A 22,225-nucleotide genomic window follows, 5' to 3' on the forward strand; every position below is an offset into this window, starting at 1 on the left:
AAACAGAAGGTTTATTGGACAACAGGAACACAGTCCACAACAGAGCTTGTGGGTACAACCAGGACCCCTCAATCACGTCCTTCTGGGGGAGCAGGGAGCTTAGACCCCAGCCCTGGGGTTCCCTGTGTTCCTCCACCCAGCCCCAAACTGCCAACTAAACTCACCCCGCAGGTTCCCTGCTGCAGCCTCTGTTCACATTCCTGGGCAGAGGTGTCACCTCCCCCTCCCCCTCCTGGCTCAGGTGACAGGCTCTCAGGTCTCCCATCCCCAGGGCACATTCCCAGGTCAACACTCCCCCCTCCCTGCTGAGTCACATCGTCACAGCCCGTCTCCCCCCCCATGCCCCCGAGGACCTGGCTGGGTGGCTGCTTCCCTCCGACGGGTCAGTCGCATAGTGCCTCTGGGAGCCGGAGCTCCAGGCTGCCTTGGGTGGGCCTCTGTGCCCTGGGCTTTCCCCAGCTCACCCCTCACATGTTGTCTGGCCACTGTCCCACTCCCCCTTGGGCTTCTGCCCATGTAGGCCCTGTTTTCCTACAGACATCCCATCTCAGGGCTCTGAGACCCCTTGGAGGAGTCAACCCGCATCCTGCTCCCCCCTTTGGGTTTACGCCAGTCCCATTTCTGGGGCGCCTCCATGGTCCCTCTCCCAACACCCAGGCTTAGGCCAGTCCCCTTCGGGTCTCTCCATCCCTGGACTGACTTGCCCCAAAGGGATCTGCCCACCGGCCTGACGGCGCAGCCCCTGCGGCTTCCTGTCCACTACCCACGTTCTAGGCTCGTAGGGACTCATCTCCTGGAGTTGTTCTGATCCAGCTACATTACACAAATCCTCCAGTGCAGAGACCCGTGCCCCCACCCCATTTGTGGGGAGATCCTCCCAGCAGGGGGGGCTTCCATGTAGGTCACCCCCGGGTCTTCGGCACACCCCAAAACCTTTTCCCATAAGCCTCAGGTGCCCATTCAGAGTTGAGCAGTGGAGCCCGGTTGAACTGTTCCTAGTCCCCAGAATCGGCTCCGTCCTTCTGGCGGCGGGACCGTCACTCGCTCCGGGTCTTGGCGGCACCGCGGCGGCGGCGGGACCGTCACTTGCTCCGGGTCTTGGCGGCACCGCGGCGGCGGCCGGACCGTGACTAGCTCCGGGTCGCGGCGGCACCGCGGCGGCGGCGGGACCGTCACTCGCTCCGGGTCTTCGGCGGCACCGCGGCGGCGGCGGGACCGTCACTCGCTCCGGGTCTTGGCGGCACCGCGGCGGCGGCCGGACCGTGACTAGCTCCGGGTCGCGGCGGCACCGCGGCGGCGGCGGGACCGTCACTCGCTCCGGGTCTTCGGCGGCACCGCGGCGGCGGCGGGACCGTCACTCGCTCCGGGTCTTCGGCGGCACCGCGGCGGCGGCGGGACCGTCACTCGCTCCGGGTCTTCGGCGGCACCGCGGCGGCGGCGGGACCGTCACTCGCTCCGGGTCTTCGGCGGCACCGCGGCGGCGGCGGGACTGTCACTCGCTCCGGGTCTTGGCGGCACCGCGGCGGCGGCGGGACCGTCACTCGCTCCGGGTCTTGGCGGCACCGCGGCGGCGGCGGGACCGTGAGTCGCTCCGGGTCTTGGCGGCACTGCAGCGGCGGCTGGACCGTGACTCGCTCCGGGTCTTCGGCGGCACCGCGGCGGCGGCGGGACCGTGACTCGCTCCGGGTCTTGGCGGCACCGCGGCAGCGACGGGACCGTGACTCGCTCCGGGTCTTGGCGGCACCGCGGCGGCAGCCGGACCGTGACTCGCTCCGGGTCTTGGCGGCACCGCGGCGGCGGCGGGACCGTGAGTCGCTCCGGGTCTTGGCGGCACTGCAGCGGCGGCCGGACCGTGACTCGCTCCGGGTCTTCGGCGGCACCGCGGCGGCGACGGGACCGTGACTCGCTCCGGGTCTTGGCGGCACCGTGGCGGCGGCGGGACCGTGACTCGCTCCGGGTCTTGGCGGCACCGCGGCGGCGGCCGGACCGTGACTCGCTCCGGGTCTTGGCGGCACCGCGGCGGCGGCCGGACCGTCACTCGCTCCGGGTCTTGGCGGCACCGCGGCGGCAGCCGGACCGTCACTCGCTCCGGGTCTTGGCGGCACCGCGGCGGCGACGGGACCGTCACTCGCTCCGGGTCTTGGCGGCACCGCGGCGGCAGCCGGACCGTCACTGCGGCTGCAGACACCCGGCGCGAGTCAGGGCCGGTCCCCGGAGCGCCGCTGGGCGAGTAGCTGCACCGCAGCGGGTGGCGCCTTTTCTTTGGATCGCTCCCCCGGTTCCCTCCACCTGGCTGCGCCCTGCTGCCGCCAGAACACTTTTAGCGTGGGGGTGCTGCAGCTGCACCTCGCCTTACCCCGTCCGTGCCCCCACCGCCCCGGGAGCTGGGCCGTGGCTCCAGGAGGGGATGCGGACGGGGTAAAGGGGCTGAGGCTGGGGGCGGGGGCGGAACCCTGGCACGGGAACAGCAGCCGGGGCTGGGAGCAGAGCCCTGCGTAACACCTAGGGGTGCTGCACCCCTAGTTCCCGACCTATGGCTGCCTCCGTCATTCTCGTTTCCTTCTGGAACCCCACTTGGGCCGGGGTGCCATTGGCAGGGCGCTGGGTCCCCGGGCTGGGTCCCATTGGCAGGGCGCTGGGTCCCCGGGCTGGGTCCCATTGGCAGGGCGCTGGGTCCCCGGGCTGGGTCCCATTGGCAGGGCGCTGGGTCCCCGGGCTGGGTCCCATTGGCAGGGCACTGGGTCCCTGGGCTGGGTGCTGTTGGCAGTGGGTGCCAGTCCCCGGCTGGGTGCCGGCCAGGCCAGCATGCTGACGTGGCCCCGCTCTTCTCCCCAGGGCGCCATCGCTGCAAGGCCTGGCGGACGCTCAGCTCTCCAAGCTGCTGGACTGCATGGAGGAGGTAGGAGCCAGGGGCTGCGCAGTCCCACGGGCCCCACATGCTCCTCGCCTCCAGGGATGGGGCTGCCCCATGGCACTGACAGCAGCTCCCTGCCCCAGGGGCGGCACACGGGGATGGCTGGTTCCAGCCCTGGCTGGGGGCTGGGCCGGGTGTCAGGAACTGGTACATGGGAGGCTTCACTGGTTCCACGCTGGGCCCTGGGGCTGGCGACAAGCCTGGGCACAGGGGGGCGCAGGGCGAGGACCCCGTGCCCTGGCATAGGGCTGGGCCAATCCCTGGGTGCATCCCCCAGGGTCACCTGGGCACCTGCCCCGCCTTGTGGTGCCGGGCCTGTCCGTGTGTCCCTCCCATAGGGCTGGGCCTGTCTGTGTGTCCCCCCCCGTGGGGCCGGACCCATCTGTGTGGGTCTCGGTCTGTCTGTGTGTCCCTCCCATGGGCCCAGGCCCATCTGTGTGTTCCTCCCACAGGGCTGGGGCCGTCTGTGTGTCTGTCCTGCAGGCCCGGGCCCATCCGGGTGTCCCTCCCATGGACCCAGGCCTGTCCGTGTGTCCCTTCCGGGGGGCCGGACCTGTCCGTGTGGGACTTGGCCTGTCTGTTTGTCTGTCCCACGGGGCTTGGCCTGTCTGTGTGTCTCTCTGCATAGGTAGGGTGCCAGGTGTCCGGTGTTCGACCGGAAGGCCTGGTGGAAAAGGGAGCTGGCGGCTCCAGTCGGCACTGCTGACCGGGCCGTTTAAAGTCTGGTTGGTGGCGCAGTGGTGCTAAGGCAGCTCCCTGCCGGCCCTGGCTCCGCGCGGCTCCTGGAAGCGCCGGCATGTCCCCCTCTGGCTCCTAGATGCAGGGGCGATCAGGGAAGCTCCGTGCACTGCCCCCGCCCCGAGCACCAGCTCCGCTGCTCTCATTGGCCAGGAACGGCAGCCTGTGGGGCGGCGCCTGCAGGCAGAGTCAGTGGGCAGAGCCGCCTGGCCTCCCTCCACCGAGGAGCTGGATATGCCAGGCCGCTTCCAGGACCTGCGCAGAGCAAGGGCAGGCAGGGAGCCTCCCTGAGCCCCACTGTGCCACCGACTGGAGCCACCTGAGGTAAGCCCTGCCCGGCTGGAGCCCGCACTGCAAACCCCCTGCCCCAGGTTGGAGCCCACTCCTGGAGCCCGCACCCCCTCCTACGCCTCAACCCCAGCTCTGTGCCCTCTCCTACATCCCCACCCCAGAGCCTGCACCCCCAGCCAGAGCTCTCACCCCCTCCCACACCCCAGCCCTGAGCCCCCTCCCGCACCCAAACTCCCTAGGTCTGTCCATGTGTCCATCCTGCGATGATGGGTCTGTCCGTGTGTCCGTCCTGCAGTGCACATTCGCTCATGACGAGGTGATTGTTCGTGAACGGGACGAGGGGAATAACTTCTACATCATCCTGAGAGGAGAGGTGGGTCCAGCCCGCCCCGGGGCACTACACCACCCCTCCCCCCGCCCTGCCCAGGGCACTACCCCTCCCCATCCCCGGCCTGTTGGGGCAACAGCTCACGCCCCCTCCCTCTGACCCCGCCCCAGACGTTCTTGGGAAGCAGAACATGGGGTGCAGCCCCCACCTGGCACTCAGGACGCCTGGGTTCGATTCCCCATTCAGCCGGGCTAATGGGCCCAGGGCCTTGTCTCCCAGCAGCCCCTCAACCCCGCCAGCCTGGGCAGATCGCGGCCACACCTTCTTCTGGGGGCACCAGCAGGGGGCAGCCTGATGTGCACTGCACCCCGCCGCCTCCCCTGCCCCTCCAGCCCCCCCGAACTCGGTTCCTCTGCCAGCCCACGGGCCCCCTGCCCGCTCCCCTCCCCAACGTCCCAGAGCCCACCCCCTGGCTCGGCGGCCACACGGCTGGGATGGGCGGGGGCAGTTCGGGGGCTGGGAGGTGACTCTGGGGAGCCTGGAGGTCGGGGTACAGGTATGGCTCCTCTGCCAGCCCATGGGCCCCCTGCCCCCGCCCATCCAGCCCCCCCAGGAGTGATGCCCCAGCCCCCATCTCCCTGCAGGTTCGGGTCAGCAGGCACGTGAATGGGCGGGAGGAGCCGATCCGGGTGCTGCGAGCCGGCGAGCACTTTGGGGAGCTGTCGCTGCTGCGGTAGGTGCCGCCCTGGAGCCCCTCGGCCCTGCCCAGCCGGCCCTGGCATGCGCACACCAGGGGCCCACCCAGGCGCTCACAGCCAGACGTGCAACACACGCACACCAGGGGCCCGGCACACACACACGCGCACAGCAGGGGCCCACCCAGGCGCTCACAGCCAGACGTGCAACACAGGCACACCAGGGGCCCGGCACACACACACGCGCACACCAGGGGCCCACCCAGGCGCTCACAGCCAGATGTGCAACACACGCACACCAGGGGCCCGGCACACACACACGTACACACCAGGGGCCCACCCAGGCGCTCACAGCCGGACGTGCAACACACGCACACCAGGGGCCCGGCACACACACACGCGCACACCAGGGGCCCACCCAGGCGCTCACAGCCAGACGTGCAACACAGGCACACCAGGGGCCCGGCACACACACACGCGCACACCAGGGGCCCACCCAGGCACTCACAGCCAGACGTGCAACACACGCACACCAGGGGCCTGGCACACACACACGTTCACACCAGTGGCCCGGCACACACACACGCGCACACCAGGGGCCCACCCAGGCGCTCACAGCCGGACGTGCAACACACGCACACCAGGGGCCCGGCACACACACACGCGCACACCAGGGGCCCACCCAGGCGCTCACAGCCGGACGTGCAACACAGGCACACCAGGGGCCCGGCACACACACACACGCACACCAGGGGCCCACCCAGGCGCTCACAGCCGGACGTGCAACACACGCACACCAGGGGCCCATCCAGGCGCTCATAGCCGGACGTGCAACACAGGCACACCAGGGGCCCGGCACACACACACGCGCACACCAGGGGCCCACCCAGGCGCTCATAGCCGGAAGTGCAACACACGCACACCAGGGGCCCGGCACACACACACGCGCACACCAGGGGCCCACCCAGGCGCTCATAGCCGGAAGTGCAACACACGCACACCAGGGGCCCGGCACACACACACGCGCACAGCAGGGGCCCACCCAGGCGCTCACAGCCAGACGTGCAACACACGCACACCAGGGGCCCGGCACACACACACATGCGCACACCAGGGGCCCACCCAGGCGCTCACAGCCGGACGTGCAACACACGCACACCAGGGGCCCGGCACACACACACGCGCACACCAGGGGCCCACCCAGGCGCTCACAGCCAGACGTGCAACACACGCACACCAGGGGCCCGGCACACACACACGCGCACACCAGGGGCCCACCCAGGCGCTCACAGCCGGACGTGCAACACACGCACACCAGGGGCCCGGCACACACACACGCGCACACCAGGGGCCCACCCAGGTGCTCACAGCCGGACGTGCAACACACGCACACCAGGGGCCCGGCACACACACACGCGCACACCAGGGGCCCACCCAGGCGCTCACAGCCAGACGTGCAACACAGGCACACCAGGGGCCCGGCACACACACACGCGCACACCAGGGGCCCACCCAGGCACTCACAGCCAGACGTGCAACACACGCACACCAGGGGCCTGGCACACACACACGTTCACACCAGTGGCCCGGCACACACACACGCGCACACCAGGGGCCCACCCAGGCGCTCACAGCCAGACGTGCAACACACGCACACCAGGGGCCTGGCGCACACACACGCGCACACCAGTGGCCCGGCACACACACACGCGCACACCAGGGGCCCACCCAGGCGCTCACAGCCAGACGTGCAACACACGCACACCAGGGGCCTGGCACACACACACGCGCACACCAGGGGCCCGGCACACACACACACGCACAGCAGGGGCCCACCCAGGCGCTCACAGCCAGACGTGCAACACACGCACACCAGGGGCCCGGCACACACACACGCGCACAGCAGGGGCCCACCCAGGCGCTCACAGCCAGACGTGCAACACAGGCACACCAGGGGCCCGGCACACACACACGCGCACACCAGGGGCCCACCCAGGCGCTCACAGCCAGATGTGCAACACACGCACACCAGGGGCCCGGCACACACACACGTACACACCAGGGGCCCACCCAGGCGCTCACAGCCGGACGTGCAACACACGCACACCAGGGGCCCGGCACACACACACGCGCACACCAGGGGCCCACCCAGGCGCTCACAGCCAGACGTGCAACACACGCACACCAGGGGCCCGGCACACACACACGTACACACCAGGGGCCCACCCAGGCGCTCACAGCCAGACGTGCAACACAGGCACACCAGGGGCCTGGCACACACACGCGCACACCAGGGGCCCACCCAGGCACTCACAGCCAGACGTGCAACACACGCACACCAGGGGCCTGGCACACACACACGTGCACACCAGTGGCCCGGCACACACACACGCGCACACCAGGGGCCCACCCAGGCGCTCACAGCCAGACGTGCAACACACGCACACCAGGGGCCTGGCGCACACACACGCGCACACCAGTGGCCCGGCACACACACACGCGCACACCAGGGGCCCACCCAGGCGCTCACAGCCAGACGTGCAACACACGCACACCAGGGGCCTGGCACACACACACGCGCACACCAGGGGCCCGGCACACACACACTCGCACACCAGAGGCCCACCCAGGCGCTCACAGCCAGACGTGCTACACACGCACACCAGGGGCCCGGCACACACACATGCGCACACCAGGGGCCCACCCAGGCGCTCACAGCCAGACGTGCAACACGCGCACACCAGTGGCCCGGCACACACACGTGCACACCAGGGGCCCGGGACACACACACGTGCACACCAGGGGCCTGGCACACACACACGCGCACACCAGGGGCCTGGCACACACACACGCGCACACCAGGGGCCCGGGACACACACACGTGCACACCAGGGGCCTGGGACACACACCAGGGGCCCGGGACACACACATGCGCACACCAGGGGCCCGGCACACACACACACGCACACCAGGGGCCCGGCACACACACACACGCATATACCAGGGGCCCGGCACACACACACACGCATACACCAGGGGCCTGGCACACACACACGCGCACACCAGGGGCCCGGCACACACACACGCGCACACCAGGGGCCCCGCACACGCACACGCGCACACCAGGGGCCCGGCACACGCACACCGCAGGGCCCATGTGGGCGCTCGCAGCCTGATGTGCACACGCCATATGTACACACTGCCTGGTGCTCTCCCCACCCCTTTCACACACAGGCAGGCCTGGCACAGGCAGGCACAGGCAGGCCACCCAGTGTTTCTGCTCCCCACTCCCACACGGGCACTCCCAGCCCATGCCTGGGGTGCAGACCCACAGTCCCCCCCCAGTCCCCCGACTCCCTGTCCCCATAGAGATGCCAAGTCTCCTGTCCCCACCTCGCACCCACACAGCCACCGCCGGCCTCCCTCACAACCTCTCTCCTCTCTGCAGCAACATCCGCCGGACGGCCACCTGCCGGGCGCACGGGGAGGTCGCCTGCATCACCATCACCAAGGAGTGAGTCAGCCCCAGGGGGTGGGAGCCCCACGCTAGGGGGCACTGTGGTGCAGAGGGGACTGACTTCAAGCCCTGCCCCGAGATGGCGCCACGGACATGGCTTGGCCCCCCTTCCTCCACAGGCCTGCTAGCCAGAGTAACTGGAGCCAGAGTAGGGGAGCCAGGACTCCTGGGTTCTCTCCCAGCTCTGGGAGGGGAGAGGAGGCTGGTGGGGTAGAGCATGGGGGGTTGGGAGCCAGGACTCCTGGGTTCTCTCCCTGGCTCTGGGAGGGGAGTGGGGGCTGGCGGGTATGAGTAGGGAGGGCTGGGAGCCAGGACTCTTGGGTTCAATTCCCAGCTGTGTGTGTGTGTGGGGGGGGAGTGATGGCTAGTGGTTAGAGTGGCAGGGGGTGGGGCTGGGAGCCAGGACTCCTGGGTTCTCTCCCCAGCGCTGCCACTGATTTGCTATGTGAGCTTGGCCAAGTCCCTTCATCTCTGCCCCTCCCTCCCCTTGTGTCTGGGTCAGGGGCTGCACTATGCCTTGGCTCCCATGGGCAGAGGCTGTTCCGGGGGGCTGGGTCCTTCCACCGGTCCTGCCAACACCTCCTGTCTCCTCCATCCCTGCAGAGACTTCCAGGAGATCTGCCCCTTCTGCCCCACGCCCAGGCAGCTCTCAGAGCCGTGAGTGTAACACTGCCCCTCCATGGGGCCAGGGATCTCCATGTGGCAAGGAGCAGCCAGGACCGTGGGGGGTGGGTGCCATGGGGAGGTGGGTGGCAGGGGGCCAGGAGGTGGGTGCCACACAGGAGCAGGGTGGCAGGGGGCGGGTGCCACACAGGAGCAGGGTGGCAGGGGGCCAGGGAGCGGGTGCCACACAGGAGCAGGGTGGCAGGGGGCCAGGGGGCGGGTGCCATGCAGGAGCAGGGCGGCAGGGGGCCAGGGGGCGGGTGCCACGCAGGAGCAGGGTGGCAGGGGTCAGGGGGCGGGTGCCACGCAGGAGCAGGGTGGCAGGGGGCCAGGGGGCGGGTGCCATGCAGGAGCAGGGTGGCAGGGGGCTAGGAGGCGGGTGCCATGCAGGAGCAGGGTGGCAGGGGGCCAGGGGGCGGGTGCCAGGCAGGAGCAGGGTGGCAGGGGGCCAGGGGGCGGGTGCCACGCAGGAGCATGGTGGCCCTTGTCCTGGCCCAGGGGACTGACCCACTGATTGTTTCGTTCTCTTCTCCCTGCCAGAGACGTGGCTATGCTGGAGGCTCCATCGCTTCCTGAGCCTGGCCAGTGAGTCCCGGCCCTGGGGCCCCGCACAGACCCAACTGTCCCTTGAGGGATCCTTCCCGCTCCTCCAGGGTTTCCCTAGCACTGTCTCTCAGAGAGTCAGAAGTGTGGGGCTGGCAGGGACCTCGCGAGGGCACCACGTCCAGTGCCCCATGCTGAGGCAGGGCCGGGTGAACGTGGACCAGCTCTGACAGGGGTTTGTCCAATGTGTTCTTAACTCTCCAGTGCCGGGATCCCACGGCCTCCCTTGGGAGCGGGTCCCAGAGCTTCACTCCCCAGCCGTTGGACAGTTCTTCCTAGGCGCGATCCTCAATCTCCCTGCTGCAGATTTAGCCCATTGCTTCTCATCCTATCTGCCGGGGATGTGGAGAACGAGTGATCACCACCCTCTGTAGAACAGCCCTGAGCAGATCTGAAGACTGTTATCAGGTCCCCCCTCAGTCCCTTCTCTCAAGACTAAACAGGCCCAGGCTTTGTAACCGTTCCTCACAGGTCAGCTTCTCTGAACCTCTTTGTGATGGGTTTGGGCCCCTTAGGAAGCCCCCTGATGTACTGAGATATCCCTGAGTCTACCGGTTCTGCCAGCCTCGGCCCCCTTAACCTGTCCTGCTGAGCCCGGCTATGAAAGCCTCCCCTAACGCACACAGGCAGGGCCACCCCAGCTGCAGGTCAGCTCTGGGAAGACTCAGCTTCAGGGACGTGCTCCAGTGGTCTGGTGCACGCTCCTTTTGAGGGTACAAACACAAAGGTTTACGAAATGCAGCCCTCCCTCAGTGTGGAGAGAGGTGTGCACACTTCTGCCCTCCCCCCAGTTAGAAATGACAGAAACTGGGTTTAATAAACAAAGCCAATGTTATAAACCCTAAAAGGCAGATGCTAAGTGGTACAAGGGGTACACACAGAACAAAGCAGATTACTGACCAAAAGAAAACAAACACAAAGGAAGCTAGTTTCACTAAAGAAATTGGGAACAAATAACATTTCTCCCCCTAGATATTGTTGCAGGCGGGTTGCAAAGTTTCTGTGGTTCAGAGTTCCAGTGATATTCCTTTTCAGACGGGACCCGTCTCAGTCTGGACTCCCCCCGCCTCCCCTTCACCCGTCTGTCTTCTTGGGCAGACAGGCCATGGCGAGGAAGAGTCCCATTTGCCTTCCTCCCCACCCTTCAATAGCATTTACATAAGGCGGGAATCCTTTGTTTCCCAAACTTGACCCCCCTTCCCTTCCCGTGGAAAGTTACCAGAAGTCCCAGGTAATGTTTAGTGTCCAGTGACAAGACCACCTGCCTCTGTAGGATCACAGCGCCCGTGAGTCACTGGCAGCGTGGAGCGTCCCCAGGAAGGCCGAGCCTTTCACAGCCCATCGGCCTCGCTGATGGGCCAGCCGCCCTGTCTAGCCTTTCCATGGGTGTACCTGAGATGTTAGCAGTGGGCATCACCCGAAGCAGCCTAGCTGAAAGAGATACATAGTCACTATTCCTAACTTCAGATACAGAACTGGTACAGATTGGATAATTCTCCCAGTCCTGATCCCCCCTGCCCTGACCCCCCCCACCCTGAGGCTCCCCTGCCCCCATCCCCGCCTCTGCCCAGCCCTGATCCCCCCACCCCCCCAGCAGGCACTCAGGTGTTTCTGTTCCAGCACAGTGCAAGGTACAGGTGCCTTCTGACAAACCCGCTGCCCCTGGCAGCAGCACCTGGGCCCTTCCCAGGGCTTCCCAGGGCCCTGCCCATGAAAGGTGGGGCTGGCCCAGCACTGGCTCAGCTGTGGCCAGGTGCGGAAGGGGATCAGGCTGGCCTGGCAGCGCTGGGGCAGGTTGGGGCAGTAGCTGCCCCCTGGGAGCAGGAATGGGGAAGCAAGCCAGCCGGAACCCCCCAGGAGGCTCCCCCAGGTGAGGGGAAGTAATGGGGGGTTGGGGTGAGAAGCTGTGGCTGCCGCAGGGCAGTTTGGGGGTACTGCCAATGGGGGACTGGGGAAGGCCCTGCACCCCAGGACAGCTGTGCAGGGAGGGGTTTGGAGCTAGAGGAAAGACTAGCTGGGGTGGAGGGTCCTGCACGGTCCCGGGGGGCAAGGGACTGGAAAGGGGGCTGGCTGGCTTTGGGATCTTGCCCCGAGAGCTTCCATGTATAAGTCAGACCCAGTGGCTTATGGACCCTGCCTGGTTCTTAGACACCCCCAATGTCTGCTTGCGGGACCCTTACCTGCCCCAGCCCCCCATGGCTGTCCTGCCTTGCCCCTGTATCCCCATCCTGCTGCCCCCCCCATGTCCTCCCTTCCCACACTCCCCACCTTCTCCTCCCCCCCGCCCTGCCGGCAACTGCTCAGGCCACTGCAAAATGGTGGCCCCATTGTGCCCAAGATACGCTGGCGGGTAGGGATAGGGTCCAGAGTGACCTAGACAAATCAGAGGATTGGGCCATAAGAAATCTGATGAGGTTCAACAAGGACAAGTGCAGAGTCCTGCACTTAGGACAGAAGAATCCAATGCACCGCTACAGACTAGGGGCCGAATGGCTCGGCAGCAGTTCTGCAGAGAAGGACCTAGGGATGACAGTGGACGAGAAGCTGGATATGAGTCAGCAGTGTGCCCTTGTTGCCAAGTCGGCCAATGGCATTTTGGGATGTATAAGTAGGGGCATGGCCAGCAGATCGAGGGACGTGATCGTTCCCCTCTATTCGACATTGGTGAGGCCTCATCTGGAGTACTGTGTCCAGTTTTGGGCCCCACACTACAAGAAGGATGTGGAAAACTTGGAAAGAGTCCAGCGGAGGGCAACAAAAATGATTAGGGGTCTGGAGCACGACTTATGAGGAGAGGCTGAGGGAACTGGGATTGTTTAGTCTGCTGAAGAGAAGAACGAGGGGGGATTTGATAGCTGCTTTCAACTACCTGAAAGGGGGTTCCAAAGAGGATGGCTCTAGACTGTTCTCAGTGGTAGCAGATGACAGAACAGGGAGTAATGGTCTCAAGCTGCAGTGGGGGAGGTCTAGGTGGGATATTAGGAAACACTATTTCACTAGGAGGGTGGTGAAGCACTGGAATGAGTTCCCTAGGGAGGTGGTAGAATCTCCTTCCTTAGAGGTTTTTAAGGTCAGGCTTGACAAAGCCCTGGCTGGGATGATTTAGTTGGGGCTGGTCCTGCTTTGAGCAGGGGGTGGGACTAGATGACCTTCTGGGGTCCCTTCCAGCCCTGATCTTCTGTGACTCTATGATGCTATGAAGGGTGGGCCTGTGGCCTCAGGCCCCCTGAGAACAATGGGGGACGTTTTTCACAGGGCAGAAAGCCAAGAACCCTAGATTCCCTTGAGCCGTTTCCCCTTGATGGGAGGGAAGGAGTCTGTGACTCAGGGCCGCAGCTGAGTGTGTGGGGCGGGTTGGGGTCCCAGCCGTAGGGGACAGGCGCTCAAGCTCCCAGAGACCCCCCCCAGCTGCCATTCCCCGCTGCTGGGCAGGCAGGAGCTGGTGGCCTGGCTGGGTCCGGTGCTTGGCACGTTGTGCATTGGGCTCGTCGGGCTCATCGGGGCGGCTGGGGGCCGGTTCTGGTTCTCATCATGCCCTAGTGCCCTTTTCCCGGGCGGTCTCTCCCTGGCCCCTAGGGTAGGTGGGCCAAGGTGGGGTGGGGTCATGGCGGGGCAGGCGCCGTCCATGTGTCCGACCTCTCACCGTGGGTCGCTCCCCCACAGCGCCCCGGGCCCCGAGACAGCCCTGGCCCCGCTGCGGCTCCAGGACCTGGCGGCTGTGCGCTACGAGGACGGGCAGCACCATGGCCTCCCCGTGGTCTTGGGCACCGGCGGCTTTGGCAGAGTTGAGCTGGTGAGACCAAGCAGCCCCTCCCGCCAAGCGCCAGTCCTGGGGGGCAGAGCTGCAGGGGGGCAGAGCCCTCACCCTACCAGCCTGCCTTGCCCAGCCTGGAGGCGAGACCCCAGTGCCTGGCCCCCTCACGCCCTGCTTGCCCCCAGGTGTGCGGGCGGGGGCAGCTCTTTGCCCTCAAGCGGATCCGCAAGGACCACGTGGTGCGGAGGCGGCAGCAGGGACACGTGCACATGGAGAAGCGGGTGCTGGAGCGGAGCCGCTGCCCCTTCATCGTGGGGTAGGCGCTGCCCGGGGCCCTGGGCTGGGGGCAGAGCACGGGGGGGCAGCGAGTGCCGTGATGCCCCCGGGCGGAGGGGCACTGGTGGGTTGCTAGGGGTGGGGGCTGCCCCTGGGGGTGGGGAGCACTCGGGGGGTTGCTCTTGGGGGCACTGGTGGGGTTGCTCAGGGGGGGCTGCCCCCAGGAGTGGGGGGCACTGGTGGGGTTGCTCGGGGGGGCTGTCCCCGGGAGTGGGGGGCACTGGGAGGATTGCTGGGGAGGCACTGGCAGGGATGCTGTGGTGGGGAGGGGGTTGGAGGCTCCAGTTTAACCCCTTCTCACCCTCTCCCCTAGGCTCTTTGGCACCTTCAAGGATAGCCAGTACGTCTACATGCTGCTGGAGTTCTGCCAGGGGGGCGAGCTGTGGACCAAGCTGCGTGAGGTGTACGGAGTGGGGGGCTGGCGGGGGACCAGGGGGGCTGTGTGGCAGGCTGGCAGATGGAGCAGGCACGGCTGGTGGCAGTGCGGGTGTGGCTGTGGCAGACATGGGTGGGTGCGGGGTGGGCGGAGAGCGGGCTGGCAGGTGGTGTGGGCGGGGCCATGGCAGAGTGGCTGGGGACGGGCGGGGCCATGGCAGAGTGGCTGAGGGCGAGTGGGGCTGGCATGGGGTTGCTGGGGGCGGGCGGGGCCATGGCAGGATGGCTGGGGGCGGGCAGGGCTGGCGTGGGGTTGCTGGGGGCAGGCGGGGCCGTGGCGGGGGCTGGGGGCGGGCGGTGCTGGGGCGGGGTTGCTGAGGGTGGGCGGGGCCATGGCAGGCTTGCTGGAGGGTAGGGGGCAGCGCTGACAGGCGGTGTGGGCAGGGTTGCTGTGTGGCTGGCTGGCAGGTGGTGTGGGCGGGGCCATGGCAGGGGGGCTGGGGGTGAGTGGGGCTGGCATGGGGTTGCTGGGGGCGAGCGGGGCGTGGCAGGGGGGCTGGGGGTGAGTGGTGCTGGCATGGGGTTGCTGGGGGCGAGCAGGGCCGGGGCGGGGTTGCTGGGGGCGGCCGGGGCCATGGTTGGGTTGCTGGAGCGTGGGGGGGCAGTGCTGACAGGCGGTGCGGGCAGGGTTGCTGTGTGGCTGACTGGCAGGTGGTGTGGGCGGGACCATGGCAAGGGGGCTGAGGGCGAGCGGGGCTGGGGCGGGGTTGCTAGGGGCGGGCGGGGCCATGGCAGGGGGGCTGAGGGCAAGCGGGGCTGGGGCGGTGTTGATGGGGGCAGGCGGGGCCATGGCAGGGGGGCTGGAGGGTAGAGGGCAGTGCTGACAGGCGGTGCGGGCAGGGTTGCTGTGTGGTGGGCTGGCAGCTGGCGCGGGCGGCTGGGGGCTAGGAAGGGCTCAGGCTGGGGACTGTGCCTGTGGGGGCCGTGCCGGCCAAGGGCACAGGGTGGGCGTGTGGGCACTGAGCTGTCCTGCCCCCCAGGCGCTGCCTCGAGGAGGAGGTGGCCGTGTTCTGCTCGGCCTGCGTGGTGGAGGGACTCGACTACCTGCACGGCAACGGGATCATCTACCGGGACCTCAAGCCCGAGAACCTGATGCTGGACAAGCAGGGCTACATCAAACTGGTACTTGGGGGCAGCACTGGGGCACTAGCGGGGGAGATGCCCGGGTCGGCCCTGCTAATCCTGGCACTGGGCTGAGGCCTGGGGCTCAGCCCCTCCTGGAGGCTCTGGGGGGGCGAAGGGCAGGACCCGGAGCTCAGGGAGGACCCGTTCCCAGCCGGGTGGGTGCCAGGGAGGGCTGGACGCTGCCAAAGCAGAGGTAGGGCTTTTGGGCCAGTCAGGCCCACCCTGTTCCCTGGGCCTGCACTGTGCCCTCCTGAAGGGGAGGAGGGGGAGCTGGATGGCACCATGCCAGTGCCATGGAACGCCGGCTCCCTGTGCGGTGGCCGGAACAGCGAACAGGCGCCAGGCCGCACACGGACCGGGTGTAACGGGGCTGCCCGTGGGAGCCAGCTGAGGTCAGTCAGTCAGGGTGAACTGCAAACAGAACAGGGCGGACAAACCCCAAATGCTGGTGGATATTCCACTACTTAGAGTTACCCAGCCAGCCCAAACCAGCTTCTCCAGCACCTCCCTGGGTACTCAGATGTCCAAACAACGCAGTGCCCTTAAAGTGCCCAGCCGCAGGCCTCCATCCAGACACACATGTCAAACATAGGATGCTAAATTCTGAAAATCTTATTTCATCACAGAAAAGAAAAGATTCTCCTGACCCCAAAGGACCAAGCCCCAGACCCAGGTCAAATGATAACTCAGATCTTACCCCAAATACACGCTTACAGTCAATCCTTAGTAACTAAACTAAAATCTATTAAAAATGAAAAGAGGGAGAGTTAGTGGAAAGATCAATATTCAGACTTGAGTTCAGTTCTTGAGGTTCAGATACAGAGCAGAGATGGTGAGTCTGTAGTTGCCAAAAGTCCTTTTAGAAATAGTCCACGGGTTACAGTCCAATGTCCATGTTCAGGGTGACTCCAGTCAGTGACTGGGGAACTCAATCCTTATGGCTCAGGGTTTCCCCTTCTTGAAACCCAAAGCAGATCGGAGATGAAGAAGGATCGTGTCCCAGGGTTTTATACATTCCCTGCAGCCTTTTGGCCTGAGAAAACAATCGGCTTCACTTTCCTTCTCCTAAACATCCTGGCAATTAGCCCAGGGTCATTTATCCATTAAACAGTTCAGATACCGGTTACCACAACCTTCAAAGAGCCATATAGACAGTAATACCATGTCACTCCAGTGTCTTCCTAAATGTTAATATTCCTCTTTTGATCTTTGAATCAAAGCCATGGTAATAGACAAGACTTGTTTGCTGACATCAGGAGACCTGAGCACACAGCTCCCCTTCTCTCTCACACAATGCCGGCTGCATTTCACAGCTCTGTTCATTTACAGATCCTTCTAACCAGTCTTTACAGTCCGGCCCTGGGTCAGGTCAGTCTGGGAGTTCATTAACTCTTTCTGGCCCTGTGTCACCTTTCAATGAGATATTATATTACACTCCTAATGTTACATCGGGAACAACAGGAACAGTCCCCAAGCATTGCCCAGCCCCATGGGGCCCTCTCCAGGCTCTGGCTGGGCACCTGGTGCCAGGGCAATGAGCAGGACGGGGCGTCTAGGCTGGGCAGGAGGGAGACGAGGCAGGAGAGGGGAACGGGACTGCAGTTGAACATGAGGAGATGTGATGGGGGGGCAATTGGGGGCTAATGCTATTCCCCCCGGTCATCCCAAGCTCAGAACCAGGGATGGCTGGTGAATTGGAAAGGTGCCAGATGGAGCTGTGGTCAAAGGAAGTGCCCTTGGTGCATGGCACTAACCTGTGGAACTCCCTGCCACATGACCATGGAGGCCTAAGAGGAGCAGGATTCAGGGAAGGGAAAGCCCTTCTGTCAGGGCTCCACAGGGCCTTGCTACAACCCTAAGCTGGGAACAGTCTCTGGGGGGGCTCTTCAGTGGGCCACATCCCTACAGGTCCCACTCTTCCCCTGGGGTGAGCGACACGGCCTCACCTCCTCCTTAGACTGGGCTCTGCGGCTGCAGCCCCCCTGCCCCACCCTTGGAGCTCCAGGCAGTGAGTCCAGCTGGGACAGACCCTGGGGGAGACATGTCCTCTCCTCAGGGATCAGTGCCCCTCGCCCAGTGTCTGCGGGGACACTCCCTCAGCGCTGTGAAACCAGGCGGGTTTATTGGTCACCTGGCACACGGCCCAGGCAGCCCCTCGGGCGGCCCAGAGAACTGACGGTTACAGCCCAGCCCAGCTGCAGTGACCCCCTTGGTTCATGCTCAGGCTGGCTGGCTCCCTTCCTCAGTCAGCTCCTGGTGAGAGCCCCCAACTTCCTGCAGAGCCCCCCTGAGCCCTCCTCCCACCTCCCAGGCCTTGCTCTCAAGTGGGGGCCTCTACCCAGCTCCCGGGGGTTGACAGGTTGGATCACAGAAACCCCTTGGGCCTGCCAACTGATGTTCCAAGACTACTTCTGCCCCTGCTTTCCCTGCCAGCCTGGGACTCCAGCACCCTGCCTGGCTGAGCCAGACATGCCCGTCTGCTCCAGCACAGACCCAGGGTCTGAGCCACGCACCCCAAAGCAGCAGACTTAGCTGAAAGCAATTTAAGAAATGTTCCTGTGTTTAACACTCAGATGCTCAACTCCCAATGGGGTCCAAATCCCAAATAAATCTGTTGTACCCTGTATAAAGCTTATACAGGGTAAACTCATAAATTGTCCACCCTCTGTAACACTGACAGAGAGAGATGCACGGCTGTTTGCCCCCCCAGGTATTAATACATACTCTGGGTAAATTAATAAGTAAAAAGTGATTTTATTAAATACAGAAAGTAGGATTTAAGTGGTTCCAAGTAGTAACAGACAAACAAAGTGAATTATCAAGCAAAGTAAAATAAAACACACAAGTCTATGTCTAAGAAAACTGAATACAGATAAAATCCTCACTCAGTAAACTTCCTTTTACAGACTAGCCTCCTTCTAGTCTGGGTCCAGCAATCACTCACACCCCCTGTAGTTACTGTCCTTTATTCCAGTCTCTTTCAGGTATACTTGGGGGTAGAGAGTCTCTCTCTTTAGCCAGCTGAAGACAAAATGGAGGGGTCTTCCACGAGCTTAAATAAACTTTCTTTTGTGGGTGGAGACCCCCTCCTCTCTCCTATGCAAAGTCTAGCTCCAAGATGGAGTTCTGGAGTCACTTGGGCAAGTCATGTCCATGCAGGACTCAGAACTTACCGGGAGCATCCATTGCCCACAAGGTATCTTGAATGTCTCCAGGAAGACTTATGTGGATTGGAGCCTTCCGACGTCCATTGTTTGTTAAATGCTTCTTGATTGGGCACTTAATCTGCACATTCCTTTCTCAAGAAGCTGACCAAATGCTTTACAAAGGCTACTTGAAAGTCAAGCCAGTACCCAGCCAATATTCCTAACTTCGAATACAAAATGGATACATGCATACAACTAGGAGGAATAGATTCAGTAGCTCATAACCTTTACAGAGATATGTTACATGGCATATGTAGCATAAAACATATTCTAGTTATGTCATATATACATTCCTAAGCATATTTCCATAGAGCCTTGTGGGGGGCACTGTCATGGGGGAAATCCCCCGAATCAGTGAGCTGCCATGGCCTGTTTCTGCCCCCTTGCTGAGCTGGGTCTGTTTCAAGCAGCCCCTTAACGCCTCCTTGCCACAGCCAGCCGGCGCGGCGACCCCCAGCCCAGGTCTCTAGGCCCGGCTGGCCCGGCGGGGGGGCTCTGCTGGCTCACACCTGCCCATTGGCAGGTGGATTTCGGCTTTGCCAAGGAGCTGGCGCGTGGGGAGAAGACCTACTCGTTCTGTGGGACCCCCGAGTACCTGGCGCCTGAGATCCTGCGGCACGAGGGCCACGACTTCGCCGTCGACTTCTGGATGATGGGCATCCTCATCTTCGAGATGCTGGTGGGCCGGTGAGGGACCCCGCGAGCCATCCTTCCCCTGCCTGGGACCTCTGAGGTGCCCCCCGGGGGTCAGCCCCTGCCCCCACCTGTGCCTGGGTGACCTGCAGCCCCCCCGGGGGTCACCCCCTGTCCCCCGAGCCTCAGATGCCCCACAGGGTTTAACCCACCTGCCCCCACCTGAGTAGCAGGAGTCACTTCCCCAGGAGTGGCCCATCAGGGGTGGGCAGAGGTGGGGGTATTCCTCTGGAACAGCCCAGCCCATGGGGGAGGGGGAATGGCCTGCTGGGTGGGGGAGCGGGAGAGTGTAGGGGGATCCCCGGGGGGGTCCCAGGAGTGGCCTGCCGGGAGGGGGAGCAGAGAGTGTAGGGGTGTCATGGCGTGATGGGGAGTCAGGGCCCTGCACCCCCACTTTCTACGATTCACCATGACTCTCAGCCAACCAGTAGAACAAAAGGTTTATTAGAGATGACAGGAACACAGTCCGGACCAGAGCTTATAGGCATAAACAGGACCCCTTCGTCAGGTCCTTCTGGGGGGCAGGGAGATTAGTCCCCAGCTCTGGGGGTTCCCTCCTCTTCCCCAGCCTACTCCAAAAACAAAACCCCTCCAGCCGACTCCCCCAGCCTTCCCCCAGCTCCTCCCCCAGCCTTTGTCCAGTTTCCCGGGTCACCTGGACCCAACCCCCCTCCCGGCTCAGGTGACAGCCAGTGAAGTCACCCCCTGCTATCTCATCACCGGTCAGACAGTGGCAGTAAACTCCCCTGCCACATTCCCAGGTCAATCCGCCCCACTCAGTCCCTGCTGCGTCCCATCTCTCCCCACTTCGAGACTGAACTGAGCGGGGTCACTGTGACCAGTGACCTGGGGAAGTTCGGGGCCCCCTCTCCGGGACAGCGCATCCGCTATCAGGTTGGCCCTTCCCTTCATGTGGACCACGTCCATGTCGTAATCCTGCAGGAGCAGGCTCCATCTCAGGAGCTTGGCGTTGGCTCCTTTCATCTGGTGCAGCCAGGTCAGGGGCGAGTGGTCGGTGTAGACGGTGAAGTGTCGCCCGAAGAGATAGGGCTCTAGTTTCTTGAGGGCCCACACCATGGCCAGGCACTCCTTCTCAGTGGCTGCGTAGTGTTCCTCCCAGGGTAGCAACTTCTTGCTCAGGTACACGATAGGGTGTCTCTCCCCCTTTTCATCCTCCTGCATTAACACCGCCCCCAGTGCCGTGTCTGAGGCGTTGGTGAACACCACAAAGGGCTTGTCAAAGTCTGGGTTTGCCAGAACTGGGCCACTGATCAGAGCCTCCTTCAGCGCCCGGAAAGCCTCCTGGCACTGCTCAGTCCAGACCACCTTGTCTGGCTTCCCCTTCTTGCCTAGCTCAGTGATGGGGGTGGCTATGGCGCTAAAGTGGGGCACAAATCTTCGGTAGTATCCTGCCATCCCAATAAAGGCTTGGACCTGCTTTTTGGTGTGGGGAGCGGGCCGGTCTCTGATCACCTCCACCTTGGCTGGTTCTGCTTTAGGCGGCCGCTCCCCAGTCGATGGCCCAGGTAAGATACTTTGGCCATTCCCACCTTGCACTTCTCCGCTTTTACAGTCAGCCCAGCCCCCTGGAGTTGGTCCAGCACTTGTCTAACCTGGGACACATGGTCCTCCCCGGTCTGGCTAAAGACACAGATGTCATCAATATACGCCACGGCAAAACTCTCCATCCCCCTCAGGAGCTGGTCCACCAGGCGCTGGAAGGTGGCCGGCGCTCCCTTGAGGCTGAAAGCAGGGTCAGGAACTCATAGTGCCCCAGAGGCGTGATAAAGGCCGATTTCAGCCGGGCATCTGCATCCAGCGGCACTTGCCAGTAGCCCTTTGTAAGGTCCATGGTGGTAAGGTACCGAGCTCCTCCCAGCTTGTCTAGGAGCTCGTCCGGCCTGGGCATGGGGTAGGCATCAGATACCGTGATGGCATTGAGCTTCCGATAGTCCACACAGAACCGGACTGACCCGTCCTTTTTGGGGACCAGCACCACCGGCGAGGCCCAAGGGCTGGCAGATGGCTGGATCACCCCCAAAGCCAGCATGTCCCAGACCTCTCTTTCCAGGTCCTGAGCAGTTTTCCCTGTGACTCGGAAGGGGGAGCATCTTATCGGCGGGTGTGACCCTGTCTGCACCCAGTGGACAGTCAGATTAGTGCGTCCAGGCTGGTTGGAAAACAGCTGTCGGTACGGATGCAGCACCCCCCTGACCTCAGCTTACTGGGCAGGGGTTAGCTGATCCGAGAGGGGAATTGTTTCCAGGGGGGAACCAGCTCTGGTCCCAGGGAATAGGTCTACTAAAGGGTCATCTCCCTGCTCCTTCCACTGTCCACACATGGCCAACACCACATTCCCCCTGGCATAATATGGCTTCATCATATTCACATGGTACACCCGGCGGTGGTGCGCCCGGTTCGACAGCTCCACCACATAGTTTACCTCATTGAGCTGCTTGACGACCTTGAAAGGGCCCTCCCAGGCGGCCTGTAGTTTGTTCTTTCTCACGGGGATGAGAACCATCACCTGATCCCCGGTGGCGTAGGCACGGGCCCGCGCTGTGCGGTCATACCAGACCTTCTGCTTCCTCTGGGCTCTGGCCAGATTCTCCCTGGCCAGGCCCATGAGTTCAGCCAGTCTCTCTCGGAAGATCAGGACATACTCCACCACTGACTCTCCATCGGGAGTGGCCTTCCCCTCCCACTCGTCTCTCATCAGGTCCAGGGGGCCCCTCACCCTCCTGCCATATAACAGTTCGAAAGGTGAAAATCCAGTAGACTCCTGGGGCACCTCCCTGTACGCGAACAGCAGGTGAGGTAAGTACTTGTCCCAATCCTGCGGGTGCTGGTTCATAAAGGTTTTCAGCATCATCTTTAGCGTCCCATTGAACCTCTCCACCAGCCCATTGGACTGGGGGTGATACGCT

At 63.8% G+C, this 22,225-nt stretch overlaps 1 protein-coding gene across 6 annotated transcripts in view; it reads left to right on the top strand.

The window, feature by feature from the left end:
- Positions 1–22,225, top strand: part of LOC125634824 (cGMP-dependent protein kinase 1-like) — an 80,288-nt gene that overhangs the window by 54,271 nt on the left and 3,792 nt on the right. For 4 of the 6 annotated variants that reach the window (XM_048846089.2, XM_048846090.2, XM_048846088.2 and 1 more), the window contains 11 exons: positions 2,836–2,899; positions 4,239–4,316; positions 4,916–5,004; positions 8,415–8,480; positions 9,087–9,140; positions 9,687–9,731; positions 13,413–13,542; positions 13,689–13,819; positions 14,153–14,242; positions 15,255–15,396; positions 19,129–19,292. In XM_048846089.2, coding sequence (XP_048702046.2) covers positions 2,836–2,899; positions 4,239–4,316; positions 4,916–5,004; positions 8,415–8,480; positions 9,087–9,140; positions 9,687–9,731; positions 13,413–13,542; positions 13,689–13,819; positions 14,153–14,242; positions 15,255–15,396; positions 19,129–19,292 — 1,053 coding nt within the window. The remainder of the gene's footprint in view (positions 1–2,835; positions 2,900–4,238; positions 4,317–4,915; positions 5,005–8,414; positions 8,481–9,086; positions 9,141–9,686; positions 9,732–13,412; positions 13,543–13,688; positions 13,820–14,152; positions 14,243–15,254; positions 15,397–19,128; positions 19,293–22,225) is intronic. The other 2 variants (XM_048846093.2, XM_048846091.2) reach the window with 2 other exon arrangements.

The sequence above is a fragment of the Caretta caretta genome, chromosome 3, assembly GCF_965140235.1.
Source record: "Caretta caretta isolate rCarCar2 chromosome 3, rCarCar1.hap1, whole genome shotgun sequence".
Classification (NCBI taxonomy): Eukaryota; Metazoa; Chordata; order Testudines; family Cheloniidae; genus Caretta; species Caretta caretta.